At 40.0% G+C, this 19,474-nt stretch overlaps 1 protein-coding gene across 3 annotated transcripts in view; it reads left to right on the top strand.

Moving 5' to 3' along the window:
* Positions 1-19,064, top strand: part of ARHGAP8 (Rho GTPase activating protein 8) — a 113,361-nt gene extending 94,297 nt beyond the window's left edge. For all 3 annotated transcript variants that reach the window (XM_030539842.1, XM_030539835.1, XM_030539829.1), the window contains 4 exons: positions 8,993-9,070; positions 9,733-9,861; positions 13,785-13,888; positions 17,199-19,064. In XM_030539842.1, coding sequence (XP_030395702.1) covers positions 8,993-9,070; positions 9,733-9,861; positions 13,785-13,888; positions 17,199-17,396 — 509 coding nt within the window. In that variant the 3' untranslated portion in view covers positions 17,397-19,064. The remainder of the gene's footprint in view (positions 1-8,992; positions 9,071-9,732; positions 9,862-13,784; positions 13,889-17,198) is intronic.
* Positions 19,065-19,474: the final 410 nt, after the last annotated feature.

Genomic DNA, 19,474 nt, shown 5'->3' with positions numbered 1-19,474 from the left:
AGATCATCCTTATCCATATGTTTGTTGACACCCTACAAGAATTCTAATAATTATAAAAGCTGTGTTGATTTTCCTCAACCTATCATGTTCACCTGTTTCTGATCATTGTGTTTTTTACTATAGTTTCAACCCAACTGAAGTTAGGCTTACTGGCCTATAATTGTCAGGATCTCCTCTGGAGCTTTAAAAAATAAATTGGCATCACATTAGCTATCCTCCAGTCATCTGGTACAGAATAGGTTACGTATCACAGGTAATAGTTCTATAATTTCAATTTGAGTTACTTCGGAACTCTTGGGTGAATACCACCATCTGATCTTTAGTGACTAGTTTATCAATTTGTTCCAAAACCTCCTCTATTGACACATCAATCTGAGACAATTCCTCAGATTTATCACCTAAAAAGAATGGCACAGATGTGGGACTCTCCTCTGCAGTGAAGACAGATGCGAAGAGTTCATTTAGCTTCTCTGCAGTGGCCTTTCCTTCATTAAGTGCTCCTTTAGCACCTCGATCATCTAATGGCCACATTGTTTGGCAGGCTTCCTATACTTCATACTTACAAAAACTAACAGCAAACATTTTTTTCTTTTGTTCTTCAAATTCTTTTTACCCTGCCTAATTATACTTTTATACTTGACTTGCCAGAGTTAATATTCCTTTCTATTTACCTCAGTAGGATTCAACTTCCAATTTTTATGCTTCTAACTGCCTCTTTTACTCTGTTGTTGAGCCACTAAGCACTCTTTTGGTCCTTTTTTTTTTTTTTTTTTAAATTTGGGTTGTACATTTAGTTTGAGCTTCTATTATGGTGTTTTAAAAAGTTTCCATGCAGCTTGCAGGCATTTCACTCTTGTGACTGTTCCTTTTAATTTCAGTTTAACTATTTTCATCATTTTTGTGTAGTTCCCTTTTCTGAAGTTAAATGCTACTGTGATGGGCTTCTTTGGTATTACCCCTCTGCCAACAGAGATATTAAATTTAATTACACTGTGGTCACTATTACTGAATGGTTCAGCTATATTCACCTCCTGTGCGCCACTTAGGATTAAATCAAGAATTGCCTTTCCCCTTGTGAGTTCCAACGCTATCTGTTCCAATAAGCAGACATTAATGGTGTCTAGACGCTTTATCTCTGCAGCTGTCCTGAAGTGACATGTACCCAGAGGATAGATGAAATCCCCCATTGTAATTGGGTTTTCTATTTTTATAGCCTCTCTAATCTCCCTGAGCATTTCACTATCACCATCCTGGTCAGGTGGTCGGTGTTATATTCCTATTGCTATATTCTTATTATTCAAGCATGGGGTTTCTAGCAATAGAGATTCTGTGGTACTGTATACCTTGATTTATTTAATATTTTTACTGTATTTGATTATGCTTTCTTTCACATATAGAAGCACAAACATAGAACATATCTTTAAAAGGGGGAATAAACAGGACCCAGGGAATTACAGACCAGTCAGCCTAACTTCAATACATATGAAGATACTGGAACAAATTATTAAACAATCAGTTTGTAAGTACTTAGAGGATAATAGGGTTATAAGGAATAGTCAGCATGGATTTGTCAAGGGCAAATCGTGCCAAACTAACCTAATTTCCTTCTTTGACCACTACTAGCCTAGTGGTGGGTGCAGAGAGTTGGGGGTGGGGGCAGTAGACATGCTATCTCTTGGTTTTAGTAATGCTTCTTACCTTCTCACATGACATTGTCATAAGCAAATTAGGGAATTGTGGTCTAGATGAAATTGCTATAAGGTAGGTGTGAGAGAGAGGGCAATTTCCTGCAATATACTGGACAAACTATTGAATTAGGTTTAAGCATTTTAGGATTACATTGTGTTAAAAATGCAAATGTTTATGCATTACTGCAGAATTGTATACAACACCTCTAGGCAGGAAACCTGAGCAATGTGGACTCTGGGAAGTGCTATGAGCGTCAAAGGACTATACAAAACAATGTGAACTTATACAGCTAAATGGTGGAAATACCTGGAGGCGGGGATGCAAATTCCCTATCTCCAGACCTAGCTTTTCGAAGCTACATCTGGAGGAGAAACCCATTATCTGACTGATCACCTGTTCACAGTCTCTGAGGATCAAAGATCCAAACCGTATAAAGGAGACAATCCCAGATTCATGGGGGGAGGGTTTATTCTCAGCCAAGGCTGAGATCTACTTGAATCATCCCATAATTATTTTTTCTCCAAATATTAAGTAGTTGTGTTAGTCCGTAACATAAGGCCTTGTCTACACTACAGAGTTTTGTCAACACAAGTTACGCCAATGATAGAGAAAACAGTATATTTACATTGCTTGCACATGTTCACACAACACTTCTTCTGTTGGCAGAGTGCGTCCAGGGTTGGTGCTCTAGCATTGACAGAGAAAGCACTTCCCTCTGGGTAGCTATCCCACTGTGCTACTCACCACCTTCTACAGCTAGGAGTTGTGGGCCGGCAGAGTGGATCGCGGTGCATCATGGGTGCAGGCTTAGGGTGACCAGATGTCCCAATTTTATAGGGACAGTCCCCATTTTTGGGTCTTTTTCTTGTATAGGCTCCTATTACCCCCCACCCCCTGTCCTGATTTTTCACACTTCATCTAGTCACCCTATGCAGGCTTAATGATGCAGTTTTTTCTGTCCCATCATTCTGTGGGCTTCAGACTGCATTTCACAGCATTTTTTAACGGCCTCTGTTTACTATGCACCTGCCATCTCTGTCTGAAAGGGTGGATTCTGCACTGTTCTCTACTGTTGTGGTCACTGTTATGAACACATCGCAGATGGTCATGCAGTATATCATGAGCTCCCAATCTGAACAGGAATCAGAAGTGCCTGACCTGCTGTGTACCTGAAAAGAAACACCAGATTATTTTTGGCATTCATAGAGCAGTGCACACCGTGCGCTGTCACTTTTGGGCTCAGGAAACAAGCACTGAATAGTAGGATCACGTCATTATGCACGTCTGAGATGTTGAGTAGTGGCTGCAGAACTTTTGGATGCAGAAAGCCACCTTCCTGGAACTGTGCGCTCTCCCCAGCACTGCAGCACAAGGACACCAAAATGAGAGCTGCCTTCTCTGCAGAGAAGCATATGGTGATCACTGTGTGGAAGCTGGCAATTGCAAAATGCTACCAGTCGGTGGCAAATCACTTTGGAGTCGGGAAGTGTACAGTTGGGTCTGCATTAACGCAAGTGTGCAGAGCCATTAAATCGCATCCTGCTACAAAGGACTGTGACTCTTGGCAATGTGTGTGAATTAGTGGACAGCTTTGCAGCAGTGGGATACCATAACTCTAGTGGGGCAATAGCTGGCACACATATCCCAATTTTGGCGCCAGACCATCTTGCAACTGAGTACATCAGTAGAAAGGAGTACTGCTCTATGGTATTGCAGGCGCTTGTGGATCACTGTGGGTGTTTCACTGACATCAACATGGGGTGATCTGGTAAGGTGCATGATGCATGCATCTTCAGGAATGCAGACCTGTACAGAAAGCTGCAAGCAGAGACTTTCTTCAGAAGATTCCAGTGGAGGATGTTTAAATGCCCATAGTGATCTAGGGAGATCCAGTGTATTCCTTATTCCTGTGGCTCATGAAGCCAGGGATTGAACTGGGACATGCTCTGTATAGTAACCAGTGAGGGTTTCTCCCCTTCCCAGCTGGCAGAAAGCAGGAAAGTATTTTAGCATTTTGTATTCCTTTGAGCCTATTGTCTCTTCCGTTGTCTAATAAAACTTGTCCTGAATCAAGCTGTTGGCCTGCCCCAGTTTAGTGAATCTGCATATCGAGTTTGTATGATATCAAATAACATTAAAAATGCAACACTGGGCAAGCATGACAATGGCTGAATATACATTTCAGAGTTCTTGGCTTTTGTGTTTTTCACAAAAGTTGTATTTTTACCAGGGTTCACTGAGACACTATAAATCTCAAGTGTGGTTGAGATGTCTGCAGAAACCTCAAGATAAAAATAAACCTTGTAATAAGAACCGCTTATGTTTTGTTGGTGCCCACGTATCATAAATAATCTGTGCTCAAAGATATCAGCTGTAACTTGTAGATTGTGCCACTTAAGCACAGAGCAATCGCACTGCCCCACATGGAGGCAACCACTGCTACACCCCTGTGTTGGGTGGAGTATAACTAATTGCTCTCTCTCTGCTTGTCTGCGTGGTCTGGACTCATGGCCTCACCTCCTCCCCATGTATCCTTGTCGCTGTACACCCCTGTGGAGTAGAAAGAGCTGCCCCTGCTATCAACAAAGCCCAGGTATTGCTATTATACATGGTATAAGGTATCTGCCTTACACAAGCAGCACACAGAGGAAGGAAGGTTATTCATGCCATTTCCTCAAACCCCTACTGTGTTCATTGTGAGGGCAGGGCAGAATCTACCCCTAAGTGGTTGGGAGAGTTTTAAAACAAAGTTTGGGCATTTTATGTATAGCGCTTCAGCCAGTGTGATGCTTTCTAATATAATTGCAGGCCCATCACTCCTTTTAGAAGTAAGAATTTAAGTAATTAGCTCTCATTTTGAAAGAGGAATCTAATGAGTTTCTAATTTCTCTCTCGCAAACAATTTTTCAGCAAAGTTGTAACACGGAAGTCAGTTTTGACCCTTCTTAAATATTCCTGTGTTCTTCCTATGGCACAAGGAGTCTCGAGGTGTTTTAGAAGATTTTTATCTGCACTACAATGATTTTAGTTCTGAGTGTAACGCAATGTACTATAACTATATATGGTGCTGTTACAGGCCATGATATTGCACTGTAAAATTCTGTCTTTTTATTTAAGAGGCAGTGTAGAGTATCAAGCTATTTCTAATGACGATTATGAAATAGTTTGAATTCTTAACCAGTGAAGTTCCCAAGCTATGCAATTATTTGTCAGTGAATACACATGATAGGACAATACAACCGCTTCCCCATTCAGAACACTGTGCCATTCTATGTAATGTCCAACTTTTTTTATTTTTAATTCTGGACTTTCTGAGCCAAATTTTCAGGTGCTGTTAATTAGCACAGCTCTATTGATCTCAGTGAAGCCAAGCCGATTTACACCAGCTGAGGGTCTGCCAGCTGGAGTGGGGTACATGGGTGCATGACATGGAATTGCAATGGAATGTTTCTAAGTTCAAAATCATAAGCAAGCAAAGTAAACCTTGTGTGTAATATGTCCAAGGTCTATATAAACTGTTTATACTGTAGAGCTGGAATATGCTATTAATGGCAAAGTAGTTTAACTTGTCTGCCAAGGGGAGTATCTTTCTCTGTACAGAAGTGGAATTAAACTATTGTCCTAAAGTTGGGTTAAACCAGATCTTATACCTTGATTTATGCAGACCTAAAAATAGTTGAATTGGTCTAACTGGAGGAAAAAAAGTAAAAAAAAAAATTAAAAAATGCAACGTTCTAAGCAATAATGCCTCAGAATGGGGACAGTGTTTGCTGAAGCTACTTTTTTGCCCTTCCAGTGCTCGTACTGGTTCTGATGTGTCCGCTGCAAAATCAAGAGTATTCTTTTAATGTGCTTTGCAGACCTGGTGCTAACTAGTACTAAGTTACTCAAAAAGGCAGTTGTGTCTCTCGCTCTTAACAAAACAACATAATATGAAGGACCCACAAAGGTAGAGTGGAATTCGAATGCTAAGTTTACTAACTGTATATATCATGCAAGGCTACATATATACACATACATTTCTGTTCTGACAAGATTCCTGGTGGCTTCTGAGAGTGAGATCCACATGAGGAATACGAACTTTTTTAAATGGATACTTTCCAATTCCTATATACTACAAAGATCAAAAGGAATCAGTCAGAAAAAAGGCTGTTTTTATTCCTACAAAAAAATGACCCTTCCTCTACCACCTTTTTGCTAAAGTTATGACCCATGCTTTATAAAAGGGTCACATTTTCCACCTGAAGAAAAACATTGCTGGTTTAGGGAGAAAAGAAAATCATGCAATTCACTTCCCAGGTGAAAAGAGAAATTAGTTGCAGGAGTTTTGCTTTAAGGATGGCTGTGCTGACTTAAAGGTAATCAAAATTGGTTAATTTAAATAGTTGTACGTGTGGACTGGTGCGGGGGGTGTTAAAGGGTCTGGAAGAAATCTACTTTTGGTAACTGCTTGCTTGGTGCTTTTGGTAAAACAAATTACCATTTATTGCTTACATTTTATTTGTCCCGAAAAATTACCTCTGAAAACAGCGTAAGTGACATCATTATTCCATGTTTCTGTAGGTGAAGCTTAAAGTCACTTTTGCCCATAAGACCGCTAAGAAACTTACCTGGGAAAAGTTTGGTATTAAGTATAATTATTGTAACAGTGATGAGACTTAGTGCTCAGCATGCACAGTTGCTATCTGCACTTCAGATTAATATATTCAATTAGACCCAGGAAAGCTCACTGTAAAGCATACCCGATAAAGGAATAAACACGTTAAAAGTGGATGTATATTACATAGCAGTTTATAGAGGGAGAGCCACATCAGATAAAGGCATTAACTGTTAAATAAACTCATTAAAATGAAATAGTGAACAATTATGAGATCCACCCCAAGGAAAACTTGTTGTCTAGAAAATACTATCTGCAGCAATGTCAGCTAGAGTGAAACTCTCAAATTTTCAGGAAATTATTGTATTGTTTTGCCTACCATTTTCAGAACTGTAGTTTCACACAGGTTGAGCTATAAATTGAATAGCGCAGATGATGTGGCTTGCAATAACTTTATTCAATTTAAATATGGTTGGATGGGAGTAAAACAAGCATTCAGATAGCTATTTGGTCCTCTAATACACACACTCTCTATATTGTCCTCCTAGGCTCTGTGTAAGTAGTTTTTCTGGTATACTGTCATTCATAACTCTTCCAGACTTGACTACATGTTCTGAAGTTTAGTATTAACCCCATATCCTGCAAATAGTCATGCCCATGCTTAGCTTTAAATTTAGATATTTAAATTTGCAAAATTGGGAATTAAATTACTAACAGATGTTCTTGTACATACTGTAAATATTAGTTGAGTGTCCATTCAAATTCTGTTGACTTATTTCTGTTTAGGTTTTACCACTAGTTGACATTCTTGATCCTGTTATTATATTGACTCACACTCTCATGAACATCATTCAGTAGATGGCTACAAATAATATATGAACCTATGTTTTATGAAGTGCATCCTTACACACCAACTTGAGTGAATTTATGGTAATCAACATATTGACTAAAAACTAGAGCTGACCTAAGGACAACAATTTAGTTTCACGTTAGAGCAAAAATAAAACCTTTAGAATATTTTCACACAAATGGAATGAGGGTTGAGTTTACAGAGACCCAGAACACCATGGTGGAAGTGAATACAAGACGAACTTTATTTTCTGCATACACAGGCTTATATCTGCCTGCCTTATACCCCCTAGTGGCTCTGTCTTTTCACAGCTTACACACCAGAGAAACAGGAGAGAAAGCAGGGACTTTAACGTGAGTCTCCCATGTGCCAGGCCAGTGTCCTACCTACCACGATAGAGAGTCCCTCCCTCCCTGATCTAAAAACCTGCCTATCAAAAGTTTTGTGGAAACCAATACATCTCTGGAAAACATTGAAACGTTGATGAAACAGCATATTTCAGCAAAAATGTTGTAACTAGTTCTACTTAAAACACTCTCAAACCAAAATAAGGCCCTATTCACTCAAACACTTTTGCATGGTACTTAACTTAGAGCACATGACCACTAATTTCAATGAGGCTACTTGCATGCTTAAAGTTAAGCACATGCAAAAGGGTTGGCAGGACATTGCCTAAAAATCTATGTACCTCCCACACAGGCAGCCATCCCTTCAAGCAAACAGCTTTCCTCCTTCCTCGAAAGATCAAGAGACTTTGAGTTTTGTTGGACCAGCAGGGAAAGTGATTCCAGAGCATGAAGCATCCTCTGTCAGACTCTATACTGTGCCTTGCAGGAGATGCAGATTGGGTGGAGCAGCACAGGTTGGGGAGAGGGAAAAGTGACTTCGTGCCAAATTGGAAACAAAAAGTACCAGAATGCTCATAACTTGTTCTTGTCCCAGATTTTGCAAACTGAAGAGGTTCATAATCGTTCACGTAAATGTTTATCTAAAGCTTTGAATGTGGGAAGTTCACTGCATTGTTTTCTCTGTCTTTGGATAGTAAATGCCTTTGTGGGAAATTTAGGTTAAAATTTGCAAAATCCCTGTATGACCAAAGTCCCATTTTCAAAAGGGACTTAGGAACCTAAATCCCAATGATTTTAATAGTCTAAGGGCTTGTCTACTTGAACATTAATTGATGGCAAACTGGGATGTTAATCTACTCCATGCTGGCCTGCTGCACATTAACTTACATGTGTATCCTGCTGCTGTGCGCTAAATGTTCTGTGGTGCATTTTTATCTACCCTGCTGTGAAACAGGAATAGATTAAAGTGCAATAGAGAACTTTTAAAATATGGCAGCAGGGTCCACACAGACAGCTAGACTGTGGCAGGCTAGTGTGGGGTAGATTCACACCCCAGCTTGCCACGAACTAAGTGTTTGTACAGATAAGCCATTAGGCACTACTATCTTTGAAATGGGACTTAATCTCCTTTGTCATGTGGGCACTTTTGTTAATTTTTTTTCTTTCAGGGTAAAGTTAATTGCAAAGTGTTTAATAAAACCTTGAGAAAAGCAAATGTTATTTCCACAAACTGTGCTGAAGGATGATCTCAGATTGCTATTACAGGGTAAAAGCATGTTTGCTTCTACATCCTGGCTTGATGGATCACAAAATGCAGGCACCTCTTCAGAAGAACCTCGCTGGACTCTAAACTCAACAAAATGGCAGTGTTTGAAAAACACTTGCCTCTGAATCTCATGTGTACTTGTCACCAAATCCACTCACTCTGTTCTAATAGGATTTAAACCCATCAAAACAAGCCAGGGAACAACAGCTTTCACACAGAGCACCTCCATTTTATTTTTTCAGGGCTCCGAGTAGAAGGCCTGTTCAGAAGGTCAGCCAGCATACAAACTATCAAAGAGATTCATAAACTGTATAATCAGGGTAAGTCACCATCCTCCCATTGCTTTAAATTAATAACACTCTAAAGGCCACATGGATGTTGTATCTGTTGGTGACACAGTATCGCTATCTTTCATGTAATTAGTTAATCATAAACCCATTTGTAACCTAAAATGTCATATTAGTGTAAGCAGTAATACAGAAACCTGAAAGATAACGACAGGCATTTAAAGCTTTCTGAATAATGAGTCATCAATTGATGTCAGAGCTGGAGTTTACAAGATCTGAAGCAGCTAATGAATTATGAGGCTTAAGCCAAAAATGGTCTACTTTTTCATAAACAATTGCATTGCCTCAATGCTCAGTAGGTTACTGCAGTTAGTTACAAATTATCCAGAGCAGGATCTTCTTGTCATTTTGTCTCTAGTGTTTTTCCATGGTAATGACAATGAAATATAATTTTACACAACAGTTTGTGAAATGTGTTGAATTCATTTGCTGAAATGTCTTTTTGAGGTGAATCTCTTGAAGCTAGATTATTAAAACTCCATTTAAAAAAGTACAACGTGACAATGTTAAGATTTTGCAGCAGCTGAAAACAAGGAGGTTTTCTTTTTCTAACTGTGGTTTGGAACACAGTTTTTAAACATAATAAAAGATATGTTGAAATATTTAACTGAGGAATCATCCTTTTGGTCCTCTAGGGAAGCCAGTGAATTTTGATGACTATGGAGATATCCATATTCCTGCTGTTATTCTGAAGACTTTCCTCAGGGAACTCCCACAGCCTTTGCTAACCTTTGAATCCTACGATCAAATCCTTGGAATCACTAGTGAGTATAAATCACTTATGTCATGAGTTTTATATTTGTAATTGAACTGGGTTTGGCTAATTTATAATGACTCAGTCATTAACCCATGACACAGTAGGATTTGTATAGGAACGGTCATCTCCAATAAGCTGCAGGCATTAGACTGGGGTCTCAAAGTCCCAGCCTGCAGGCCATCTACAGCCCAAGAACCTCCCCACTGTGGCCTGCAGAGGAGAGAGGCAAGCAGCCACGCTGCCGGCTCTGTCTGCTGCAGGTGCTGCCCCCTGCAGCTCCCATTGGCTAGGGGAGATGGACAGAGGTACCATCACTAGTTGCCAGGCAGAGTCAGCCATGGAGGCAGCATCATTAGTTGCTGGGCAGAGTCAGCCATGGAGGCTGTGTCACTTTTTCCCACAATGAATATAAAGAAGTCAAAATACCGAACACAACTATCTGAGGCACATCTTGCTGCAGTCCTGAAGGTTTCAACTGCTCAGTCACTGAGGCCAAACATCAACAAACTGACAGATCTTAAGTGTTGCAAGGTGCCTGGCAAACACTGAAAACTCTCTGGCAGGCAAAGAATTTTATAAAGTTGTATGACAGTTTTATTATTTCTATGAAATTCAAAATTAAAAAAATACAATATAAACATTTTCTTTTTTGAACACCGTCTTCAGTGACATTGTCCCGCTGGGAGGATTTGAGAACTGGCACTGGCCCTAAGGTAAATTGAGTTTGATACCCCTGCACTAGACTGATCCGAAAGCAAGCATAACTTTCCATCCAATAGAGGACAGAGGTAAAAATCCATGGCCAAGGCTTTCAGAAATAGGACCCTAAAATTAGACTGCAAGTCCATATTTAGGCATCTGCCTGATTTTCAAAAGTCCTGAGCAGCTAACAACCTCCAGCCTGGCAGGTGCATAAGAGTTTCTGAAACTCGGGATTTCTGAAAATAGACCACGGGCCTAAATACAGACTTAGTAGTCTCATTTTGGATTTCTATATTTTAAAATCTTGACCCATGTTGAAGTACAGAACAGCATATTATTATATATTTATAGTACAATATATTAATATGCACCTTTTCTTCCACCCCCACTTTGCTCTATTCCCTTTTCCCATACTAAACCCCCTTGTTCAAAGGTGTTTCTGTTCTTTTTGTGTGTTTTTTATATGATGCTTTGCATCCTGGAGTTTTTCAAAATGCTTTCAGAAGCTATTTACTGCTCCATATAAAAATCACTTCACTGCTAAAGTGCAACTGCCCTTGGGGATGGAAGTTGGCAGCCAGATGGGGATCAGTGTGCAGTGAGGAAGTTAAGCAAGGGAGGAATTTGGAACAATGCCACCAGGGCAAACTCCACTCTTATGGAAGCATCCTATGTGATATGTAATGTCTGCACAGAGCAGGTAGGAGCTTGAAGATTTAGCCCCAAAGGCCCACACATGGGCCTCTCGCTTTAACCAAGGTTTATTCATTTATTTGTACTGCAATCCTGCCTTATCAAGAATTGAGCAAAATTTCCAGCGTGCTTTACTCAATTACTTCAAAACATTGGACCACACTCAGTTACACCAGTTCAACCCCAGTATCTTCATCTGCACTGGTGAAATTGTGGTAGTAGAATTTGGCCCAGCCTACATATATTTCATTGAAATTTTAGTAGAACTACTACTCTGGAATAAAATATTAGGGAACAAACCAGATTGACTTAAAGCTTAGAGAGGGGAATATATTAATTATCTAAAGGGCTGACATCACATGAATCTACTGGTGATAAAACTTCAATCATGTGGCCTTTTTCCAGGCATTGAGAATATTTTATGCTGACAGAGTGACTCAATATATTCCAGTATGTCTGGCATTTAGTACACGCTGCTTGAAGAGACCTATCCACTGGTTTCATTCTGGGTGGGTTCTAAATTCTGGTAAGCATTGAGTCAACAGAACTTTCGTTCACAATTTGTGACTGGGTGTTTGTTCTAACCAGGTGCTCTTTGAGGTGGGGGTAACTAAGGGTTGGTTGCTTCCAGAACAGTTTGTTCATAGTCTGCTAATAACTGAGAGACTCTGCTGTTGGAAAGCTGATATTGTTATCAGTGGGGGTGACTCTGTTGCAGCTGGTGACTACGATTTTCAGGCAGGGACTGTCGTTTGGTTATATGTTTGCATAGTACAATGGGGTCCTGATCCATAAATGTGGCTCCTAGGCATTATTGCAAAACAAAGAAGAAGAAGAAGAAGAAGAAGAAGAAAAGTTGAACATGTCCCTGATCCTGCAGCCACCTATGCACATATTTAGCTTGGCTCATGTGAGTGATAATCCAGGGTACAGTGTAAATTAATAACTAAATTTTGTTTAAAGCTTTCATGGAGTTCTATGCAATTTACTGTGTGGGGGTCTTTTGGAGAACACCTTAAAATATATTCTAATGTTCATGTAATTGGAAGTCAAATAGACTAGCTAAGTGGTTGAGGGTGTCGTTTACTTTCCCCTTGGAGTCTTGGGTTCAAACCCTATGTAGCTTATCAGTGAAAATGAATTTAATGATGTCAAGCTAGTTTCTAGAGAACGCATATCCACAGAAATCACCATCTTGTCAGTCTCTGCCTAGGACTTGAACATGGAGGATTGTTGCAGGGTCACAACAGAGGTATGTTTGCAGGTATATGAGTAAGGAGAGAGCATTTTGAGTGGCAGGGGTCTCATTGACACTTGATTCAGGGAATAAATATAGGGCAGCTGTACCCAATACATAAAGAGAGGTAATGGGATTCAAATTTAGGACCATGAAATTTCCCTCTAGCAAAGAAACAGCTTCAGCTCACTCATCTGGTAGAGAGAATAGTCTGAGGGTTATTCTCAGGCTCTGAGCTGTGCTATCCAGTGATTATATGAGAGGCTGGGAATCACGTGTTTTAGATTCTATTCATAACTATCAATGACTAACATCATGATTTTTTATTAACTTCACTTCTGTCTCTCAGTTCTCTTGTCTGTAAAAGTGGGCATAATAATCCTTGCCTGCTTCACAGGGATGGTGCAAGGCTTAATTAATACTTGGAAGATGCTTTGAAAATCTCAGTTGAAAGTGTTTTCACAGTCCAAAGTCATGCCACTAATTATTATCCTGTAACAGAGATTATCCTGTATTATCCTGTAACTTACCATTCCAGCACCTCCTGCTGGTGGTCTTGGGAATTAGCTCTGTACATTAGTGCACCCTCTTTGGGTGGTTCCTCACCACCAGGACCCATGTCTCTCCAAGAACTCTGGCATCCTCTTCAGCAGCACAGCCCTCCATCCATGCCATACACTGCCCCTTCCTTCTGGGGGACCTGCAGTCCACTGTTCAGCCACTTTCCTTAATGGCTACTGCACCAAATTGGCCATTTCCTCATAGCCCCAGCATCCTTGTTGCCCTTGCCTCAGGGCTTCAGCCTGCAATACCCAGCACCCAGCCAGGAGCTGTCTCTTGCTCCCCCAGTCCCTGCCAGCAGCACTGCTCTATCTAGGGTACTGACAGTTCTCTCAGCCCTCCAGAAACACAGTCCTTTCTCCTGGGGCTCCCAGCAGACAACTGCACTCCTCTGCCCTGCAGCTCTCTTTTTTATATTGGCCTGCCTGGCCCTGATTGTCTGCTCCCTTCAGACCCTTTCTAATTGGCTGCCTCCAGTGCAGTCTCCCTAGGGCTGCTTTTAATCCCTTTTCTGCCTGTGAGGGGCAGCTGCCTCATCACATATCCCAACAAAGGGAAGCAGTGTACACAGATCAAGCTAAATTCAGTTCTCACTTACAGAGATGTAAATCCAAAGTAACTTCACCAGATTTTTGCAGGTGCCACTGAGCATATAAATTGTCCAGAAAAGAAAATTGCAACCTTGTCTATATTTTTATGCCTATTGGATTACATTACATATTACCTTGATATTACAGGTGTGGAAAGCAGTTTACGAGTGACGAGCTGTAAACAAGTAATCCAAGGACTTCCTGAGCACAATTATGTTGTTCTGAAATACTTGATATGCTTCCTTCATATGGTGAGTATAGGCAAAATCCCATAATTCTGGCAGACTTTTTTTTTAAAGTCTGATTTTGCAAAATTCAACATTTAAAATAAAAGAAAGAAAAGAAAGATATTGAAGAATCGGAGAAATGCAAAAAGGCTGTTGTGCATTAATTGTCAATGCAGCAGCTTCAAGCTGCAGCACATCTCCTCTTCTAATAAAAGTCAGAGTTGAATAATGACTTCAGTGATAACTTCAATATAAAACTCTGTATAAATAATTGAAACCACGGTGTAAATAGAACTAAAACCTCACATTTGCTAATGTGTTTGAAAGGGACACTTCCACATTTCTATTGCTTTTAATTATTTTATTTATTTTACTTCCCCTTTTTGTGTGAAATAACTTTTTAGAAAAAGCTTGGAAATAATGTTTCCCCCCTAGCGATTAAATAAACAAGCCTGTAAAGCCTTTAGTGCCAGAGAAAGGTGTTGGATCAGTAGCCCCTGGAGTCCAAAGTCATCTATTTATCCACAGAAGAGCAATATAGCAGTAGTAGCAGCAATGCAATCTCCCTTCCTACTGCCCAATTTGCCATCTCTCTAGGCTAACTTTTTCAAGCCTCGATGCTTAAATTTAAGCCCCTTCATACATATTTATGAGGCATCTACGTAAAGCAGCCTGATTTTCAGAGTGCTGGGCACTCACAAATCCTGTTAAATTCTGAGACACTTTGCTGATTTATACCATCTGAGGAATTGGTCCTCAGGGGAAGACCTTGTGTGCCATGTACTTGTGAGCCACATTTCAGAAACAAGTTATTTTAATGCCTCTTTAAAGCAAAACCCCACCAAAAAACAGTATTAAAGGAAACATACTGATACAACCCCGATGCACACAGGACTAGTGGGTGCCTTTCATACCTACATGTTCATTTATCATTACTTAACTGAACTCCAAAAGCTATTATAAAAATCCTCACGTCATTTGCTATTATTTCAGCAACTGATATCTCTCCTCAGTGTTTTGAATCGTGTAAGTGCCTTTGTTCCAATAATAGATACACCATCTCAACACACTTCTTAAGAGCTGAACACTTGAGGTGTTAATGAGGTGTGCAAAAGTACTACATAGTGTTTTCTGTAATTGGGCAACAGAACATAGCATTTATTTTTGAGTGTGCCTTGTTATGTAAAACACAGAGTCAAGTTGATATTAGCACTCAGATCTGCAATTTTTGCTGATCTGTAGCTTTTAATCTTTCACGTTTGAGGGAGTGTTTGCATTCATAAAGGTCAAGGTAATGTGAAACCACCTGGAAGCTAGAGATTTCTATTCATCATAGGTCAGGTGTGCTATGCAAGCAGCCATAATTCAAACTTGAATACACGGCTCTTCCAGTAATCCCAATTTTTACCTGTGACGATCACCCTTCTTACGTATAAGAGGCAATTTAATTCCCTCACAAGCTCAGCCTTGAGTAGTGCAAGAGGTACTTGTGGTAATTTTATGAAGTGGGATGAAATGTAATCACAAGATACAGTTTTTAAAGATGGTACATTTGATTCAAGCTTCTCAGCAAAAGACCCACACTTCGCTCTGCAGTCTCTACTCCCTTACTTAATGACACATCTTCTTGTGACCAAGGGACACTACAGCAAGACAATGTGATTCCAACAGCAGTAAATACCTGAGTTATGGGAATGGCTCCAAGTCCTTTGACCTTAGACTAGCAGTGAATGATTCCTTCAGTAATGAGCCCAGCATACCGAAAAAGGAGCAAACTGTCTATTCCCCACTCAAGAATATCTCAGGCTGCTTGGGTAATAGCAGTACCTGGCCACTCAGAGCAGATCTGAGCAGTGGAAAGTGTTGGATGTTTGTACAGCAGCTATACAATGTCCCCCAGTTGAGGTATCCAGGCATTACCACAATACAAATAACAAGGGGAAAACAAGCCACGTCTTCAAGACCCGGGCCCTAAATGGTGCTCACAAAAGATTTACATGCATGGATGCTCAGCTGAGTTCATCAAATGTGTGTGCGTTCACAAACAAGTCTTTGTACGTACAAGTTTCCATTGGCATGTGCAGTTAGTTGATTTATGCATGAATAGATGAGTTTAGTAGGCTCCGAAAACTATGCTTATGTGTATGCAGATTATCTTGCAGAAGCACTTTTTTGGGCTCTAGTTATAAAAATAGGGCAAAAAATGTACACCAGCACCTTGTTAATTAATACATAGTTCAATTTGTTTGTCAGGAAATGGGTTCTTTTCCTCTTTACAGCATGGCATGCAGGATCATTTGCAGTTACTCAGTTTGAGGCTAAATCTTGAGTTCTGTTTATGTGGTGGTACAGGGCACATAAGCCCCAGATGGCTGAGTAAGGAGGCTCTTCACTGGACAGATCATTACTGAGTCCATATCTGCAATATGGGCACTATAGCAGCATAGCTACAATGCCATGGCTATGCCACTGTACCCAGTAATATAGATGCAGACTACAGTGACAGAAGAGATTTTTCCATCACTTTAACAACTCCAACTCCCTGAGTGACAGTAGCTAGGTTGATGGAAGCATTCTTCTGTCAACCTGGCTGCATCTACACCAAGAGTCAGGTCAGTGGAGCTATGACGCTCAGGGATATTCATTTTTCACACCCCAGAGCGCTATAGCCATGTCAACTCAAGGGAGGAAAACTGGGTTGTGTATGGGATCAATATCTGGTTTCTCAGGTGGAGGATCCTTAGAACTTATGCACGTGCCAAGCTGCCCTCCGTGAATCCTGGTCTTTCTCACTCCTGGCAGCTGGGTCTCAGACCTGCAGTAACCCCCAGGCTTACTGCTACCTGTTCATGAGGGTGTCCTTACCTTCTAACCAAGAAAGATTAGATTTTGGAGGGAGATTGGGAGTGGTGTCACTGCCTTGTTTCCCCTCAAGTTGCAATAGGAGGACTGTTGTGATCTTTGGTCCAATAGAACCCATATTCTCCAAGTCATCAACCAGTAAAACCTGATTTATGGCCACATGGCCTACCTATGCCACTAGCTGTCAATCAGCTTCCTATCATGGGATTAGGGAAGCCCTCTGCTTTTCGAATGACTCCCAAATGCCATTCCCTAGCACCTGGATGGCCCAGAGCTGTGGACTCAGCCTTGAGGCAGGGCCTGGGCAGGGCAGTAGCATAGCTACTATGTGCTCAAGTGGGCTGACCTTTCAGGATCCATTTAGGCCCCTGTGGTTATAGAGTATTCACTCCAGGCAGCTCTGTGTGGGATTTGGCCCTTCATATTGCTTGTGTTTGTCACTTTCAGTAGCGGTATGTATGTTCTTTTCCAGGTATCCCAGGAGAGTATTTATAACAAAATGACTGGATCCAACCTGGCGTGTGTCTTTGGGTTGAATTTAATCTGGCCGCCTAAAGGAGCTTCTTCCCTGCGTGCTTTGAATCCTCTAAATCTCTTCACTGAATTACTGATAGATTTCTACTCTAAAATCTTCAGTTCACGAACAGTATCTGGTGAGATCTTACCTTAATGTTCACAGAAAGGGAAAAGGAATATGCCTACCTTAGCAAAAACCTCCACAAATAAACCTATGAGAATTTACTATACACAGGATTTTACAGAAACAAATATATTTCATATACAGAGCAAAATCCTTTTCTCTCTTTTGCATCATCATGATTTTCCAGATATCAAAGATGTTAGGGGAAATATGCTTACCAATACTCTTTGTATGTGGGTGTGTATATATAAACATTCACAAACCTTCAGGTCAAAGTGGCATAAACTTTCCTCTTTTCATAATCTTTAGCAATTGTTAAATATGTGTTAGTTTAAAAATTCATAACAGTAGATAAGACTGTCATTCATTTAAGCATCTGGAAGTTCCCTACTATGTGGCATTTTTTCTAGGGTGATGCTAACTTCTGGACCATCTGGAAAAAGTTTCTTTTGAAATCTTCAAATATGTACAAATTATGGATTAATTTTTCAGAATTTCAGACACTCATTCCCACAAACACAGAAGTGTGTGCATTTGTGTCTGCGTTTATGTGTAATTACCATGAAAACCAAAGTATTTGCCTGTGTCAGTTAGATTATGCATACATCTGTCTCTGTGCTTTTAAATATCTGGTATGCCTGTCCAGCCATTGTAGTTGCACATGCAAACTAAGTGGAAAATTACACAGCACTCTTGAGCTTTTAAAAATCGAGTCATTTGTGTTTTTATCTTTAAAGAATCTCTGTATCAGTATATAGTTAATACAAAATGTGAGAAATCATTGTTTGAAAAATGCATTGAATATTTTTATTTGTTGTATGGTCTTGAAGATTTTTGAGTTGTTAGAAATCTGCTTCTAAAATCAGTCTCTCTCTCTCTCTCTCTCTCATTCTCTCTCTCTCTCACACACACACATCAAAAAAAAAAAGAGACACACACACACACACACCAAAAAAAAAAGAGAAAGAAAGAAAATCTTAACCCACCTTGAACCCTGGAAAATACTCCTGATGGCACTTTTATCTAATCTAATGTATGTTATCGGTGGGATGACATTAATCCCAGTGGGAATAATTAGCCATAGTAATGTAAGAGGGAGTTTCTGTGTTTTCTCTCTAGATACTTGTGTTTGAATACCACTTTAAAGTTCTGCTCCCTCGATATCTGCTACTGATCATTAGTGGAACAGGATAGGGAGGTTATCATTGAAACAGCAAAAGGGACTGAACTAGTGGTGACCAAAATAAGCAGTATTTTCCCCAACGTCTGCTTCTGCTGCTCCCATACAAAGCTGCTGAAGCAGACATCCCATTCAGGATATAGTAGAGACAGTGATCCATGGAGACCAGTTTGGTTATCCCTTCACCTTCAAACACAAAGGAACCCTTTCCCTTCCAGCAGCTCTAGCTAATTGAGGGATTGTGCTTCTCCTCTCTCATCTTGACAGTGACTAAGTATCTGCCTGTCTAACAGATGCAGGCTTCCAAATCCTTGTTGGAGAGAGCAAGTAATGATTTATTCCTTTTGGCAATTTAGAGCACATAGGAGAGAGTACCCATCACACCATGTCAGTCCTATGTTTGCCCAGTAGATGTCATCTACAGCATAAGGCTATAAAAGGAAATTATTGCAATGTAAATAATCAGAAAGCTATAAAACAAGCTGTACTGTATGTGACATCCTTTTAAAATTTAAATCGTGGTGTAATTTTCTCTTAATTCATCAAGTGTTTCAATTAAAAATAAAATTTTAAATATCTATTGTTAAGTGTCTGTTCTTTGTTAGTATCAAGTGGCCAGTTTGGCATGTCTTTGCTACTTAAGTATAAAATGTTGCCCAGTATAAAGAGAATAATTAAGATGAGTTTATGAATTTTATGTTGTTGCACTTTCAGGAAAATGAGGTTGCAAAGGAGGAAATGTGTTCAGTCTCTGTTTTATATCATAAATTGTTAAGACAAACAAATTCCTGTGCAGTACAGTACAACGATTTGAAGATACTATTCTGTGAATTGGCACCAAACATTTATATCAGAGGAACTTGGCCTACAGGCCAATGCGTGAAACTGGGAATCAGAAAGCCTACTTTCTAATAGCATCACGTGCCCA

Source organism: Gopherus evgoodei, chromosome 1, assembly GCF_007399415.2.
Source record: "Gopherus evgoodei ecotype Sinaloan lineage chromosome 1, rGopEvg1_v1.p, whole genome shotgun sequence".
Lineage (NCBI taxonomy): Eukaryota > Metazoa > Chordata > Testudines > Testudinidae > Gopherus > Gopherus evgoodei.
This window is presented reverse-complemented; position numbering and strand designations above follow the sequence as displayed.